Source organism: Myxine glutinosa, chromosome 1 (assembly GCF_964187855.1).
Source record: "Myxine glutinosa chromosome 1, kmMyxGlut1.1, whole genome shotgun sequence".
Classification (NCBI taxonomy): Eukaryota; Metazoa; Chordata; class Myxini; order Myxiniformes; family Myxinidae; genus Myxine; species Myxine glutinosa.
This window is the reverse complement of record NC_136261.1, coordinates 217,030,364-217,046,387: the sequence shown is the minus strand read 5'-3', so window position 1 is coordinate 217,046,387 and position 16,024 is coordinate 217,030,364. Positions and strand designations below refer to the sequence as shown.

Sequence of the window (16,024 nt, the reverse complement as noted above, 5' to 3'; positions counted from 1 at the left end):
TTCGGCCTACCCAGTCTGACCGAGATCAAATTGATCCTATACTACTTGCTTTGTTAATCATTATCCTATTGCAATGCATGCTGGGATCTCCAATACAGTATATATACATATATATATATATACATACAGTGCATTCAGAAAGTATTCAGACCCCTTCACTTTTTTCACATTTTGTTATGTTGCAGCCTTATGCTGAAATCGTTTAAATTCATTTTTTCCCTCATCAATCTACACTCAATACCCCATAATGACAAAGAGAAAACAGGATTTTAGAAAGTTTTGCAAATTTATTAAAAAGAAAAAACTGAAATATCACATTGACATAAGTATTCAGACCCTTTGCTATGACACTTAAAATTTAGCTCAGGTGCCTCCCATTTCTCTTGATCATCTTTGAGATGTTTCCACACCTTTAATGGAGTCCACCTATGGTAAATTCAATTGATTGGACATGATTTGGAAAGGCACACACCTGTCTATATAAGGTCTCACAGCGGATAATGCATATCGGAGCAAAAACCAAGCCATGAGGTCTAAGGACCTGCCTGCAGAGCTCAGAGACAGGATTGTGTCGAGGCACAGATTTGGGGAAGCCTACAAAAAAAATCTCTGCTGCATTGAAGGTTCCCAAGAGCACAGTGGCCTCCATAATTCTTAAATGGAAGAAGTTTGGAACAACCAGGACTCTTCCGAAAGCTGGCCGCCCGGCCAAACTGAGCAATCGGGGGAGAAGGGCCTTGGTAAGAGAGGTGACCAATAACCCGATGGTCACTCTGGCTGAGCTCCAGAGATCCTGTCTGGCGATGGGAGAAACTTCCAGAAGGACAACCATCACTGCAACACTCCACCGATCTGGGCTTTATGGCAGAGTGGCCAGACGGAAGCCTCTCCTCAGTGAAAGACACATGAAAGCCCGCTTGGAGTTTGCAAAAAAGCACCTAAAGGACTCTCAGACTGTGAGAAACAAGATTCTGTGGTCTGATGAAACCAAGATTGAACTGTTTCCGTCTGGCCGTCTGGCTTCCGTCTGGCCACTCTGCCATAAAGTCCAGATCGGTGGAGTGTTGCAGTGATGGTTGTCCTTCTGGAAGTATCTCCCATCGCCAGACAGGATCTCTGGAGCTCAGCCAGAGTGACCATCGGGTTCTTGGTCACCTCTATTACCAAGGCCCTTCTTACCCGATTGCTCAGTTTGGCCGGGCGGCCAGCTCTAGGAAGAGTCCTGGTTGTTCCAAACTTCTTCCATTTAAGAATTATGGAGGCCACTGTGCCCTTGGGAACCTTCAATGCAGCAGAAATTTTTTTGTAGGCTTCCCCAGATCTGTGCCTCGACACAATCCTGTCTCTGAGCTCTGCAGGCAGATCCTTCGACCTCATGGCTTGGTTTTTGCTCTGATATGCATTGTCAGCTGTGAGACCTTATATAGACAGGTGTGTGCCTTTCCAAATCATGTCCAATCAATTGAATTTACCACAGGTGGACTCCAATCAAGGTGTACAAACATCTCAAAGATGATCAAGAAAAATGGGAGGCACCTGAGCTAAATTTCAAGTGTCATAGCAAAGGGTATGAATACTTATGTCAATGTGATATTTCAGTTTTTTCTTATTATTAAATTTGCAAAACTTTCTAAAATCCTGTTTTCTCTTTGTCATTATGGGGTATTGAGTGTAGATTGATGAGGGAAAAAATGAATTTAAACGATTTCAGCATGAGGCTGCAACATAACAAAATGTGAAAAAAGTGAAGGGGTCTGAATACTTTCTGAATGCACTGTATATATATATATATATAATTTGACAAAACAAGTGTTGCTTTGGAATCTGAATTAACACATAAAATAAATAGTTTGAGAATGATCAGGATGTCAATATGGAATAAAATATGCCGAGGGAATGTTAGCACTAATTGCACTTGGATTTCCATTTGGAATTTGACTCAGTGATTCTCCTCCTGCTGTGTATGCTGAACCGATCAGCCCTGATCTGGGCCCACCATTCACATCACCAGACAGGTATGGTCGATGTTGCTGTTTTCATTTGCAAGCTTGACTGCGTAAAAAATTTCCTCCTCCTCTTCGAATCAAAATTCCTTTCTGTCTATTCACTTTTACTCCTCAAGCTTTTCAACCACCTTCTTCTCTTCTGCCTTCATCTCTACACGTTAGTTTCTGTCCCTTGGTAGGCTGGAAGCAACTTTATTGGCATTATTACCACCACCAACGAAGATGGACGGAGGGTCATGTTTTCACACATATCTGTTTATGAACAGGATGTCTCAAAACGATATGGACGGGTTCGGCTGAAACTTGGTGGACAGGTTGGGTGTGTGACAAGGAAGAATCGATTCGATTTTGCTGAAGATCCGAATATGAATCCGGATACGAGAATTTTTTTTTTTTAATAGTGATTCTTCACCATTGAGTAAAAAAAAAAGTAAGTAACCACATTTAGAGGCCATTTTTCCCCGCAAAGCGGGGGTTGGCCTTTTTCGAGGACCGTGGTTGTTGTAGTTTTTCGGTCCCCTTTTTGAAGCAATGTTTTACGGCCGGATGCCCTTCCTGCCGCCAACCCTTTTTGTCGCCTTTAACAACAACCAGGGAATTACCAGTGAACTGGTACTCAATTGAGCTGGCCTCGGAATGGATGACAGGCTGAGTCAACCCCCCTGGTCGTTAATTCAGCGATTGACCAGGATTCGAACCCAGGATCCTGGGATCCTAAGCTGGCACCTAGCCGCTAGCCCAACTTCACCATTGAGTGATTGGGCTAAAACCAATATATTGCATAATATTTCAAAAAGTGCTGGATGGCTTATGACAAAACTAGGTGGACGAGTTGGTTAGCTGACAAGAACAAGCGATTTCATTTTGGTTCAGGTCCGAATCCAGATCCGGCCTATCAGTGGGATACAAAACTAAACTGTTCAGCCTGGCGGAGGTATGCTCCCATCCGAGTGCCTCTCTAAATAGTCATTCTAACTTCTCCGTTTTAACTAACTTATATCGGACATACAGTCACGTGAAAAAGTAAGTACACCCCATGTAAAGTTTTGACTTTTTCAACATATTTCAACATACAGCTATTTGATCTTCATTTCAACAATATTGATAGATAAAGGTGATATAATATAACAAATATCATGAAACATTTACATTTTGTAGTCCATTGTATAATTTAAATAAACATAAATGCAAATTTCGCATGTGGAAAAAGTAAGTACACCCCTACATTTATCACTACTTCAAATACCTAAAATTAGAATCAGGTGCACCAGCTCAGGTGCAAATGAATAGAACATCGTCAGAGAGGATCTTGGAGGAACCTGTCTTATTTAAACCTCAGACATTTAGTTTGGTTTGCTCTTTGTTGTTGAAGTGTGCGGCGTCACGATGCCGAGATCAAAATAGCTCTCTGAGGCCTTCAGAAAGAAGGTTATAGATGCCTACGTGTCTGGGAAGGGATTTAAAAAGATCTCCAAACAATATGAAATCAATCATTCGACTGTCCGGAATATCATCTACAAGTGGAGAAGATTCCAAACAACTGCCAACTTGTTCAGGCCAGGCCGCCCCAGCAAGTTCAGCCCGAGAGCAGACCGCAAGATGCTGAAAAAAGTCTCTAAGAACCCCAGAATGTCATCACGGGACCTACAGGTAGCTCTTGCCACTGTTGATGTCAAAGTGCACGAGTCTACCATTAGAAAGAGGCTGCACAAATTCGATCTGCATGGGAGGTGTGCCAGGAGGAAACCTTTGCTGTCCAGAAAGAACATCAGCGCAAGACTAAAGTTTGCCAATGAACACCTAAGCAAAGACCAGCACTTCTGGAACAATATGCTCTGGACAGATGAGTCAAAGGTAGAGCTATTTGGCCACAGTAACAGAAGACATGTTTGGTGAAAACCAAAGACATCATTTGACCACAAGAACCTGATACGAACTGTAAAGCATGGTGGTGGAAATACTATGGTTTGGGGCAGCTTTGCTGCATCAGGGCCTGGGCAGCTCACCATCATAGAATCCACTATGAATTCTTCATTGTACCAGAGGGTGCTTGAGGATAATGTGAGGCCATCTGTCAGAAAGTTGAAGCTCAACCGAAGGTGGACCTTGCAACCTGACAATGACCCTAAACATACCAGTAAATCCACCAAGGAATGGCTGAAAAGAAAGAAATGGAGGGTTCTGGAATGGCCAAGTCAAAGCCCGGATCTAAATCCCATCGAGATGTTGTGGGGGGATTTGAAACGAGCTGTGCATGCAAGAAACCCCTCAAACATCGCACAGCTGAAAGAATTCTGCACGGAGGAGTGGGCAAAAATTTCTCCCAGTCGATGTCAGAGACTAGTAGACAGTTATAAGAAACGCCTACTTGAGGTTGTTTCTGCCAAAGGGGGCAATACCACCTATTAGAGCTAAGGGTGTACTTACTTTTTCACATGCGAAATTTGCATTTATGTTTATTTAAATTATACAATGGACTACAAAATGTAAATGTTTCATGATATTTGTTATATTATATCACCTTTGTCGATCAATATTGTTGAAATGAAGATCAAATAGCTGTATGTTGAAATATGTTGAAAAAGTCCAAACTTTACATGGGGTGTACTTACTTTTTCACGTGACTGTATCTGATTCGGACCTGAACCAAAATGTCATTGGCTTTTTCTTGTTGCCGAACTAACTCATCCATGTAGTTTTGTAATACGACATCCACAACTTTTTGAAATATCATGTTATACTGTATATCGTTTTTGGCCCTGTCACTCAATGGTTAAGAATCACTTAAGAATAATAAATAACAAAATCTCGTATCCGGATTTGGATCCTTACCAAAATCTAATCATTTAGTCCGTGTCACACACCCAACCTCTCCACCAAATTTCGTCCGAATCCATCCACAACTTTTTGAGATATCTTGTTCACAAACTATCAGACAGGGTTGAAAACATGTCTTCCACCCCCCCTCCCCCCCAAACATTCGGTGGCAGAGGTTATTCTGGGTTTCTGTAAACTTAAGCAAATAATGGAAAGTGTGGGGTTTCTTTTGTAATCTATTTTATGTTCTTAATAATGAATAGGGTAAAAAAAAAAATGTTGCTAATGCCTTCCTTCCCACAACCTCTGACCCTAGCTTAAAGACTCCGCTTGCTCCAAAGCGATCAAATGTTCAGCCAGGGTCTGATGGGCCACCAGACAATTCTGCATTGACCCTCGCTGAAAAGATGGCTATGTTTGATCGTCTGGCACATGGAGGCTTGGGTGCACCTGTAGTCGTCCACACACGCCATGCAACAGCTCAACAAAGGCGCACTTCATCACGCTACCAAACACAACCAATTACACTTGAGGAGGTCCAGCAGGCTTCGGGCTCAGAACGGCTTTCTGCATCATCTGTAAAGTCACGTCAGAAATCCACCGTCGGACCAGGCACCACTCCACAATCGCATCCTATTGAATCAGCCCGCCTCCATACAAATTCATCGTCACAGATGGAAGGAAGAAAAGAGAGATCGACCAGTCCATTGGAAGTTACACTGCAAGATGATAGGGTCGAGCTACCAGTCATGTTGCAGCCATTCCCTGTCAACGGTCAACATGAATTTGTCATGGAAACAGAACATAGTGACCAGCAGAAAGAAACACACGTGGTACCCAAAGCAGCAGGAATTACTGGTAAACTTGGTGAAGGACATACGTTAGGTTTACCATGCCAGAGTCACACTGTTCAAGGAATGAAAGCATCGAGTCCAAAATTACATGCGCTGGATGTGAAAGAGCTCCGAAGCAGCCCGGAGGGTGTCGCGTCGCCACTGTCAGGGTACCATCTGCAAGTGATTGCAAATCAGAAGTTTGTTGGTGCAATCACACCTCAGGGATGTGAAGCAAAAAGAGCGACTCACACTGGCCTTACTGGAGCAACACCTCTCGGTATCGCTGCAATAATCAGTGCAGCTCCCCTGGGAGTTGCCAAATGTAGCACCACATATGATGTTACCACAAGCAGTCTGCCAAAGCCAAAAACTAGTGCTGTTATTCTAAATGCTCCTCCATCAACCAATGCAGAAATGCTCCTTCCATTATGTACAACTGCTCCTCTTTGTTTTATTTTGCCAAATTCTGCCAGCCAAAATATTTCTTCTTCAGCGAATGCAAAAGTGGAACAAGTTATTACTTCTTCTGTCCCTATCAGCGTAGCCCTAACTACTTCTGCCTTCCTTGGTTTGGCTTCAACAAGTACCAGCTGCCTTGACCTGATTTCAGTTTCTTCTGCCACAGCAAGAGTTTCCACTGGTGCTGCCTCGTTTGGTATTGCCTCGGCTACTGCATTTCCTGTGAGCTCGGCCTCAACTCCTACTCCACTCACCTTGGCCTCAACTACTTCTGCTGCAATTAACTTAGCCTCAACAACTTCTGCCGCACTGAACGTAGCCTCGACTGCTTCTACTCCTTTCAGTTTGACTTCAACTTCCTGCATGCCCCACAGCTTAGTCCCAATTATGTCCACCCCTGTGATCTTGGCCTCACCGTCTTCAGTACCCTTTAGTTTAGCTTCGACTTCATCTTCGAACGTGGCTGCAACTGCATCCACCATGCCAGGTTTAACTTCAAGTGCTTCTGATCCACTTGGTCTTGGCTCATCAACCTCCTCGCCCATTGCCTTTGTTTCAACTACTTCCTCCCCTCTCGGCCTAAGCTCAGCTGCTTCGGTGTCTCATCAGCCAGCTTTGACAACTCCCTTAGCTAGGAATAACTCCGTTCCATTTTTCCCAAACTCAACTTCTGCTCCTCTTGGAGTCAACTTTACATCCTCTGCTTTTGAAACTTCAGGAAACCTCTGTGGTATGTCTTATCATATAATATGTTGAAAATCTGGGGATTAATAAGGAGATAACGAAGGTGCATGCATGATCAATGTACACAAATGAGCATACTTTTAGTAACATTTAACGTTTTTCTCTTGTATTGAACAAGTATATTGCATTTGTGTTTGCTTCAGTACAAAACATGGATCCAACAGATACTCATAGCCATCGGCCTTCTTCATCAGCCCTCGGATCTGTAACTCATACGTCAGCCTTCCGCCCATGGCAGCCATCACTTCCTCCATGGTTACAGGCTCCAATGCCAACTTCAGCAATTCCAGAAGATGTGAAGCAGAATTCGCTGGAAAATGTTGACTCTTCAAAAGCCACACCATTGTCCAGAGCCACAATTGAGTCTTCACTTTATGATAAAGCTCCATTTGCTTTGCCAGTGGCTCCTGAGCAATCGACTGTTCCCAAATCTCTTGCAACAAAATCATGTGCGGAAGTTTCCGCATGCCCTCTTTCCCATGCTACGCTTATTCCAACATCTGTTGACACCACTCCTTCAATTTCCCCTTGGCTAGTGAGTGGCCTAGCCCCACTTCCATTGCAGCAATCAACCTCAGTTTCATTGGCATCCCCTGCAGTGGAGACATGGTCTCTGCCTTGGGCATCACCAAGAACTCATTCCCAACCTTGGGCAGTTGTAACCCCTACATCAGTGTCAAAAGGAGACAATATAATTAAAGGTAAGAGCTATTCTCTTTTGAAGGCCTTCATTCAATTTTTTTTATTTGCCCAAACTTGTTAAACTTAAACGCCCCATAGGTAGACTTTGTGTTCTATAAAGTGTGAGCTGAATGGTTGCTTGTGGTGTAAATTTTAAAAATCATTTTCATATTAAATAGGGCCAGAGAGACAGCTAAGTAGATGTAGGCAAATGACTTGGCAAAGGTGAGTAAAAATGAAGTTGATGTTTCAGCAATTGTATAACTGAGCAGAGAGCAGTTGATTTTATAGCTTTGCTTTTGCATAACACACGCTCTCAAATCTCTGCCGGTTGCCTTTCAAGGATCTACGTTCTGTTGTTTTGTTCTTCCTCTACACATTTCCTGTTTATATCATATTACTCCTTTTTCTGCCCGCTACTCTCTTTCGATCTCGAGATATTTCAGACAAAGGTTGTGCAGTTTCCGAAGAGTCAATTGCGAGGGAGATGGTCACAACAGATCTGGATGCTGCCGCAGAGCGACTGTACAGTCGGCTATATACGTCGGAAGAATCGTCTCCAGCCACAACCAGGCCCAGTGATACATTTGTCGTGCCAAGCAGCCCGCGGTGAGGGATAGATCAGGGATTGGTGGTGATTTATCTGTGAATGGTCAACATTTGTGCTTCTTCCGAGAAGGCCTAATGTTTATATCTTCTCTCTTTTTGTCCTCTTTCTTAAATGTATCCAACTTGTCCTTTTCCTTATATTGCACAAATACTACTAACTCTGGGAAGGGAATGACAAACCACCCAGGATAATCCTCGCCAAGAAACTGCTTTGGCAGCACTAAACCTACTTTCTGGCAGAACACCAGAATAGGATGCTACTAACTATCCTTCCTCCACCTAACATGCTTCGTGCTCCTGCTGCTCCTTTCTTCACCTAGATTGGACTGCAGCCCAGCTCGGCATCGTCTGGCTGTACGACCGGCACACAAGGCACCGCCATCACGCTCCTCTCTACGAGATTCGTCAGCACCAACAGTAAACAATCACAACACCGAAGCGAATAACCCAGGCACAAAGTCTCACAATTGTGGTGAGGAATTATAGAAATTATTCTGCAGACTTCATTTATTGTTTCATCTAAATGTTGAGCAATCATTTCAACCCTTATTATAACTGTAAGCTAATCTTTCTCATCCTGCTTTAATTCGGTTTCAGTACCCCCTGCTCCAGCTCCAAAACCGACTTTTCTGGATCCCTCCACACGTCAAGGCCTCACGAATGGTCGGCCATTTTTTGGAGACATTCCCAGGGATGATCTGGGGCCACCTCCCATATCTGGCCCCAACATTTTAAGTGGTACAAGGTCGAGAGGTGAAGGACAACTGGTTTCTAAAAGAAGTGGATCCACTGCTGTTCCATACAAAAAAGTTATGCTCATCCAGGTCAAAGGTCAGACCCTTGTTTTATTAATGGACAAATCCTACTTCATTTTCCATTGTGGAATTTTACTATGCATTTTGGCTATAATTTTGCATGTTTTCTCTGTAGGCTTTGAACACATCCAGAGTAGACTAGTCGAGCCACGAGCGACTTCGCTCAACAGTGGAGACTGTTTCGTGCTCATCACCTCTCGTCACTGTTACTTGTGGCTCGGACGCAAGGCTAGCCGTTTGGAGAGAACAACAGTCAGTTCATTTCGCACTTATCAAGAATTACTTTACACCCCCATCACATTTCCACACCAGTACTTAATTTGTTTGTGCTTTTTTTATATTTTACTTGTGCATTTTTGGTGCAATTCTGGTTGTGTTACAGCTCGTTCTTGGTACATCACCATTTCCCTGAGTAATGGCTGTAAATTTGATGTCTTTATTGTAATCCACAACGGATATTAAAACTTTCTAGCTGAACTACCGAAGTAATAACAATAATAATGTGTAATAGATAAGAATGCGTTATATATGTAAATATGTATATATATATATATATATATATATATATATATATATATATATATATATATATATATAACCAAAGAAGCACACTAACCCTATGACATGATGTTGACGTCATGTGCATGAATTATACCAACACATCACCTCCGAACTAGGAGTAGTCAGGGATCCAGTCACCAAAATTTGAGAGAACCTGACATGGCATGCTATACTTTTTGTTTGTGTTTTTTCTATTCATTTGGACATTAATGTCCGCTGAATGAGAAGTCTGCTCTGCCGGAAACCTTGCGGAAAAAAATTGTGGCCATTTTTGCATATGCAGCCTTTATTTTTTGACCCAAAAATGTGAAAGACGTTTTTTTCCTTAAAATCCTCAGTGGGTTGTGTAGGCTGTCAATAAATGCATCCCAGATACACAGAACACATGTGTTGACAACATCAAGTTGAGAAATACACTTACAAAACCTTTCCAAATGATTTAGAATCATTTTTATGCAAAAGCGCCCCCGATTTTTTTGCATTTTTTCATTATTTTCATCTTGCCAAAAGAAATTGTGGCCAACGGACCAAGATGTGGTTGAACAGTCAGTTCAGTACTGCATGGATGTGTCAAGAAAACAGGGCCAAGAGTTCACCATCATCACATGCGACCAAGCAATCTATGAAGTGGTTCTGGGTCTGCAAAAGAAGAACCCCCAGAAGTATGCCAAACTTATCTTGCGCATTGGTGGCTTCCATATTGCTCAAAATTTCCTGGGAGCAATTGGGCATTTGATGCAGGCCACTGGAATCGAAGACATCATGGTAGAAGCTGATGTCTGTCTCCGTGGAACAGCAAACAAGATCATCAGTGGGAAAGACGACTACGCAATGCTGCATGCCCACATTATGGTGCATGCAGCCATGTTCGCCCTACACTGGGAAGCATTTGCCAGATGGTTGATCATTGAAGAGAAGGACCTGGAGTGCATGTCTGTGCTTGCCATCAATGTCCAGCTACTCCTAGATGCCCTGTCAAAAAGGATGTAGAGAAGGCATCTTCAACATGTGCTGATGCAACCGACCAACTGAAAAAGCTGTCACGTTTGATGGCTGAGTTTGATGAAGTATGTACGTCACCTACCACAAAGCTATGGCTAATGTACATGGACATGGTGATGATTTAGAAATGGTTCATCCACGCTGAGCGTGCAGGCCTGTGGGAGGAACACCTGGCTGAAGTAGAAAATATGTTACTGTAGCGGCTACCGCTGGGTTTTCACAATCGCCTTGCACCTATCAAGGACGCGGAGCGATCACCATGCCGGGCTCGTCCAGGACGCCCGGGCAGGCTCGCCATCAACTTGCCAGGCCGCAGCCAGGACGCTGGGCCACGCCCCCTCTCGCCTTTCCTGGGCAAACGCTCCGGGATAATATGTATATATATTGCTGCCCGATAAACGGGCTTTTCAGAGTGCCTGAGTGTTTGGTTTGATTAAAGCAACTCGGATGAATTCCAGCTTTTTGTCGCGTCCATTCTTCCGATCGACGTGGGAGCCCCAGCTCCTTCATTGGTGACCTACCGACATGGACACGGCAGTCGCCCTTAAACTGCCTACCTTCTGGGAGGCTCACGCGGCGGTTTGGTTCGCACAGGCGGATTCCCTGTTCGCCCTGCGAGGCATCACGGCCGACGACACCCGCTTCCACCATGTGGTAGCAGCGCTCGGTTCGGCCACCGCGGCCCGCGCCCTGAGCCTCCTCGAGAACCCGCCAGCCGCTGACAAATACGGCGCGATTAAGAAGCTTCTCCTCGACGCTTTCGCCCTCCCATCGGCGGAGCGCGCACGGCGCCTGCTCGACCTGCCCGAGCTCGGCGACACGCGCCCTTCCGAGCGAATGGACTACATGCTTTCACTGCTCGGCGAGCACTCTCCGGCATTCCTGTTCCGGGAGCTGTTCCTCCGTCAGCTGCCTAACCCGGTACGCCTCGCCCTGGCAAGCACGACGATCACAGATCCCCGGGCCCTTGCCAGAGAAGCCGACAAGATCTCCGCCGCAGGACAGCGCATCGCAGCGGCGACATGGGACCCACCGCCGTCCGACGCAACACCCATGGCGCCCGAGCACCCGGCACGGTCGACGACCGAACTGCCGACGCAATTGGCGGCCGCTACACCGAGCCGACCACCTCCAGCACGACGACCGGGGCCTCCACCTGACCAAGCGTGGTGTTACTATCATGCCAGGTTCGGACAGAAGGCCCGGACATGCCGACCCCCGTGCACCTTCGGCAGGCTGGGAAACGGCCGGGCCGGCGTTCATTACCAGCCATGAGTGCCGGCCACACGGGCAACTTACTGTTCATCACGGATAAAGCGTCCGGACGGCGCTTCCTGTGCGACACCGGCGCCCAACTGAGCGTCATACCCGCCTCTGACCAGGACAGGCAATCCGCGGTTTGCGGCCCCTCCTTGGTTGCGGCCAACGGATCGACCATCCGCACCTTCGGCCCGCGCAACGTCACCCTCTGCTTCGGCGGCCAACGCTTTGCTTGGACGTTTGTAACCGCAAACGTGCCCATGGCTCTGCTAGGCGCCGACTTCCTCTGCGCACACGGACTGCTGGTGGACGTCCAACGGCGTCGTTTAATCAACGCCGAAACCTTCAGCTCCCTGGTATGCACATTGAGCAGCTCCGCGCCGACCGAGCTGGCATGCGCCGTCCCGGCGGCGAACGAGTTTGCTCGCCTGCTCACGGAGTTCCCGGCCCTCACGCGGCCGACGTTTTCGGCCGTCGCAGTACGGCATGGGATCGAGCACCACATACCAACCACGGGCCCGCCGGTCTACGCCAGGGTCCGCCGCCTCGACCCAGCCAAGCTCGCCGTGGCGAAGGCCGAATTCGACGCGTTGGAGCACCTCGGCATCGTGCGGCGCTCCGATAGCGCGTGGGCCTCGCCACTGCACATCGTGCCAAAGCCGGGGGGTGGATGGCACCCGTGTGGCGACTACCGCCATCTCAATGACGCTACCACCCCCGACAGGTACCCGATCCCGCATATCCAAGACTTCTCTGCCCGTCTGGCGGGACGGGTCATTTTTTCGAAAATTGATCTCATACGGGGATATCACCAGGTACCTGTCAGGGCGGCCGACGTTCCTAAAACGGCAGTCATCACGCCGTTCGGCTTATTCGAATTCTTGCGGATGCCGTTTGGTCTCAAGAACGCGGCTCAGGCGTTCCAGCGCTTGATGGACGGCGTGCTGCGTGACCTGCCGTTCCTTTTCGTTTACCTGGACGACATCCTCGTCGCCAGCACGTCCCGGGCCGAGCACCTCTTCCACCTCCGAACACTGTTCGGGCACCTCAGCGAGCACGGCCTCATCGTCAACCCGGCCAAATGCTACTTCGGCACGACGGCCGTTGATTTTTTGGGCCACCACATCACCAAGAACGGGGCCGTGCCACTGCCAACCAAGGTCGAGGCCATCACCACGTTCCCGCGTCCCCGCACCATAAAGGCCCTGCAGGAATTCCTGGGAATGGTGAATTTTTATCACCGCTTCGTGCCCCGCGCTGCTCAACTCATGCGGCCCCTCTACGAAGCCCTCCGGGGCAAGCCGGCCAAGCACGACATCGCCTGGTCCGCAGCAATGGATGCGGCCTTCCAAAGCTCAAAGCGGGCCCTCGCCGACGCAACACTGCTCGCTCACCCGGTGCTCAACGCTCCCATCGCCATCACCACGGATGCCTCCGACTACGCGGTGGGCGCCGTACATGAGCAATGGGTGAACGGGGTTTGGCAGCCACTCGCTTTTTTCAGCCGGCAGCTCCGGCCGAACGAGCTCAAATGCAGCACGTTTGACCGGGAGCTCCTCGGTCTACACCTGGCCGTCCGCCATTTCCGCCACCTCCTGGAGGGCCGACCTTTCACGGCGTTCGTCGACCACAAGCCGTTGGTTTACGCCATGGCCAAGGTCACGGAGCCGTGGTCGGCCCGCCAACAGCGCCACCTCTCCGCCGTGTCGGAGTTTACCACGGACATCCGGCACGTCGCCGGCAAAAACAACGCCGTGGCCGACTGTCTTTCCCGGGCCAGCGCGAACGCGGTCCACCTGGGCGTGGACTTTGCGCTTATGGCGGCGGACCAAACCACCAACACCACGGTGCAAGCCCTCCGGGCGGCGGACACGGGCCTCCGCCTGGCCGACATCCCCTTCGCGGACACTGTCCTGCTCTGCGACGTCTCCCAAGGCCAGCCTCGCCCCATCATGCCCGTCACCTGGCAACGCCACATCTTCGCCTCCCTCCACGGCCTTTCCCACCCGGGCCGGAAAGCTTCCCAGAAGCTGGTGTCGGCGCGATTCGTCTGGCACGGCCTTCGTCGGGACGTCCGCGATTGGACCAGCACCTGCACGGCCTGCCAACGGGCCAAGGTCCACCGACACACCCAGGCCCCGCTGGCACCTTTCACCGTGCCCGAACGACGTTTCGACCACGTCAACGTGGATCTGGTGGGCCCCCTCCCCCCGTCACGGGGGTTCACACACCTGCTCACCATGGTGGACAGGACCACCATGTGGCCGGAGGCCGTTCCCCTCGTCTCCACCACCACCGCCGACGTGGCGCAGGCTTTCATCGCCACCTGGGTCGCCCGCTTCGGCGCACCGGCGGACATCTCATCAGACCGCGGACCACAGTTCACCTCCGAGCTGTGGGGCGCGGTCACCCGCAACCTGGGGGTCAAGCTCCACCGTACTACGGCCTACCACCCCCAAGCAAACGGGTTGTGCGAGCGATTCCACCGCTCCATGAAGGCCGCGCTCATGGCCGGCCTTCAAGACGGCGGTTGGGCCGACCGGCTGCCGTGGGTCCTTTTGGGCCTCCGCATGGCCCCCAAGGAGGACCTCCAGGCATCCACCGCCGAGCTTGTCTATGGCCAGGCGCTACGCGTCCCGGGCGAATTCGTGCCCGACGCTACCAGTCCCTGGTCCGCAGCTCACCAGCGCTCGGACCTCCAGGAGGCCGCCCGACGGTTTGCCCCCGTGCCAACATCCCACCACGGTGACCCCCAGTCCTACGTCCCCCCAGCACTTCGCACAGCGGAGTATGTTTTTGTGCGTCACGACGCACATCGGGGGCCACTCCGGCCGCCGTACGACGGGCCCTTCCGGGTGCTGCGACGGGACGACAAGTCGTTCGTCATCGACATCGGCGGCAGGTCGGACCGGATTGCGGTGGACCGCCTCAAGCCGGCGCACGTGGACGTCGACCACCCACCACGGGTGGCCCTTCCGCCGCGGCGAGGCCGGCCCCCGTCCACGGTGCCCCCCACTCGACCGCCCACCACCACACCAGACCCCCTCCCACGAGCCGCCAGGGGTCGCTTCGGCCGGGTCATCAGGACCCCCCTCAAATTGACCCTGCCGGTGCAAGTCGATTCTGGGGGGACGTGTGTAGCGGCTAGCGCTGGGTTTTCACAATCGCCTTGCACCTATCAAGGACGCGGAGCGATCACCATGCCGGGCTCGTCCAGGACGCCCGGGCAGGCCCGCGCTCAACTTGCCAGGCCTCGGTCGGGACGCCCGGGCATGCCCGGGCAGGCTCGCCCTCAACTTGCCAGGCCGCAGCCAGGACGCTGGGCCACGCCCCCTCTCGCCTTTCCTGGGCAAACGCTCCGGGATAATATGTATATATATTGCTGCCCGATAAACGGGCTTTTCAGAGTGCCTGAGTGTTTGGTTTGATTAAAGCAACTCGGATGAATTCCAGCTTTTTGTCGCGTCCATTCTTCCGATCGACGTGGGAGCCCCAGCTCCTTCATTACCATACCTTGTAGGTGCTGGCCACTACAAGTTTGTATCCTGCCTGCCCCACTACCTAGAAGCAATGAGAAGCCCACCTACACTGGCTCCGAACATCCATAGGGAATTCAAGGATGGGCAGTTCACTGTATGTCAAACAGAAGGTCGTTTCAATGGTGTCTGGACAGACATGGCACTCGAGAAAACCTACAACCGTGATACCAAGACAAAACTCTTCACTGGTATCAGTCAGCAGCCAGCGGCCATGGAGAAATACTTGCGAGCTCTTCCAGGTCTGACAGCAGTGTCAGAGCAGACAAAGGCTATGGCACACCTGGATATGGATGACACCAAACACCATGAGGACTCCAACAGCCAAGGCACAATGGAGGCTGAAAGTGTTAGGAAAATAACAGATGTCATCAACAACCAGATGATCAAACCATTCACATGTGAAGAACAGGAGCTGATGAACCTCTCAACAGGCCATAAAGCTGCATCTGCAGACTTGGTGAGCGCCCGTGAAAAAGGACTGGAGGCACTGGCTGCAGCAAGAAAAACAGACAGTGAGAAAATAGCCCCAATAAAACTTGCCACATTTGCAGCAAAGCCAAAAAAGTCACTGTCCATGGCACTCCAAGCCAAGAAGGTCGACGAGGAAGAGTGCAGTTGTCCAAAACCTGTACTTTGTGCAGGACTTGGATGAAGACATGGTGGAGGTCTTCAGTCATGAGTGGACAAGTTGCCCA

The 16,024-nt window shown here is 49.5% G+C and overlaps 1 protein-coding gene across 2 annotated transcripts in view; it reads left to right on the top strand.

Annotated features, from left to right (window-relative positions):
- The window catches only part of LOC137433961 (uncharacterized), a 148,267-nt gene that overhangs the window by 72,454 nt on the left and 59,789 nt on the right, over nucleotides 1-16,024 (top strand). For both annotated transcript variants that reach the window (XM_078783717.1, XM_078783714.1), the window contains exons 10-16: nucleotides 1,944-2,015; nucleotides 5,140-6,848; nucleotides 7,006-7,563; nucleotides 7,981-8,152; nucleotides 8,473-8,624; nucleotides 8,750-8,983; nucleotides 9,083-9,219. In XM_078783717.1, the coding sequence (XP_078639843.1) occupies nucleotides 1,944-2,015; nucleotides 5,140-6,848; nucleotides 7,006-7,563; nucleotides 7,981-8,152; nucleotides 8,473-8,624; nucleotides 8,750-8,983; nucleotides 9,083-9,219 (3,034 nt within the window). The remainder of the gene's footprint in view (nucleotides 1-1,943; nucleotides 2,016-5,139; nucleotides 6,849-7,005; nucleotides 7,564-7,980; nucleotides 8,153-8,472; nucleotides 8,625-8,749; nucleotides 8,984-9,082; nucleotides 9,220-16,024) is intronic.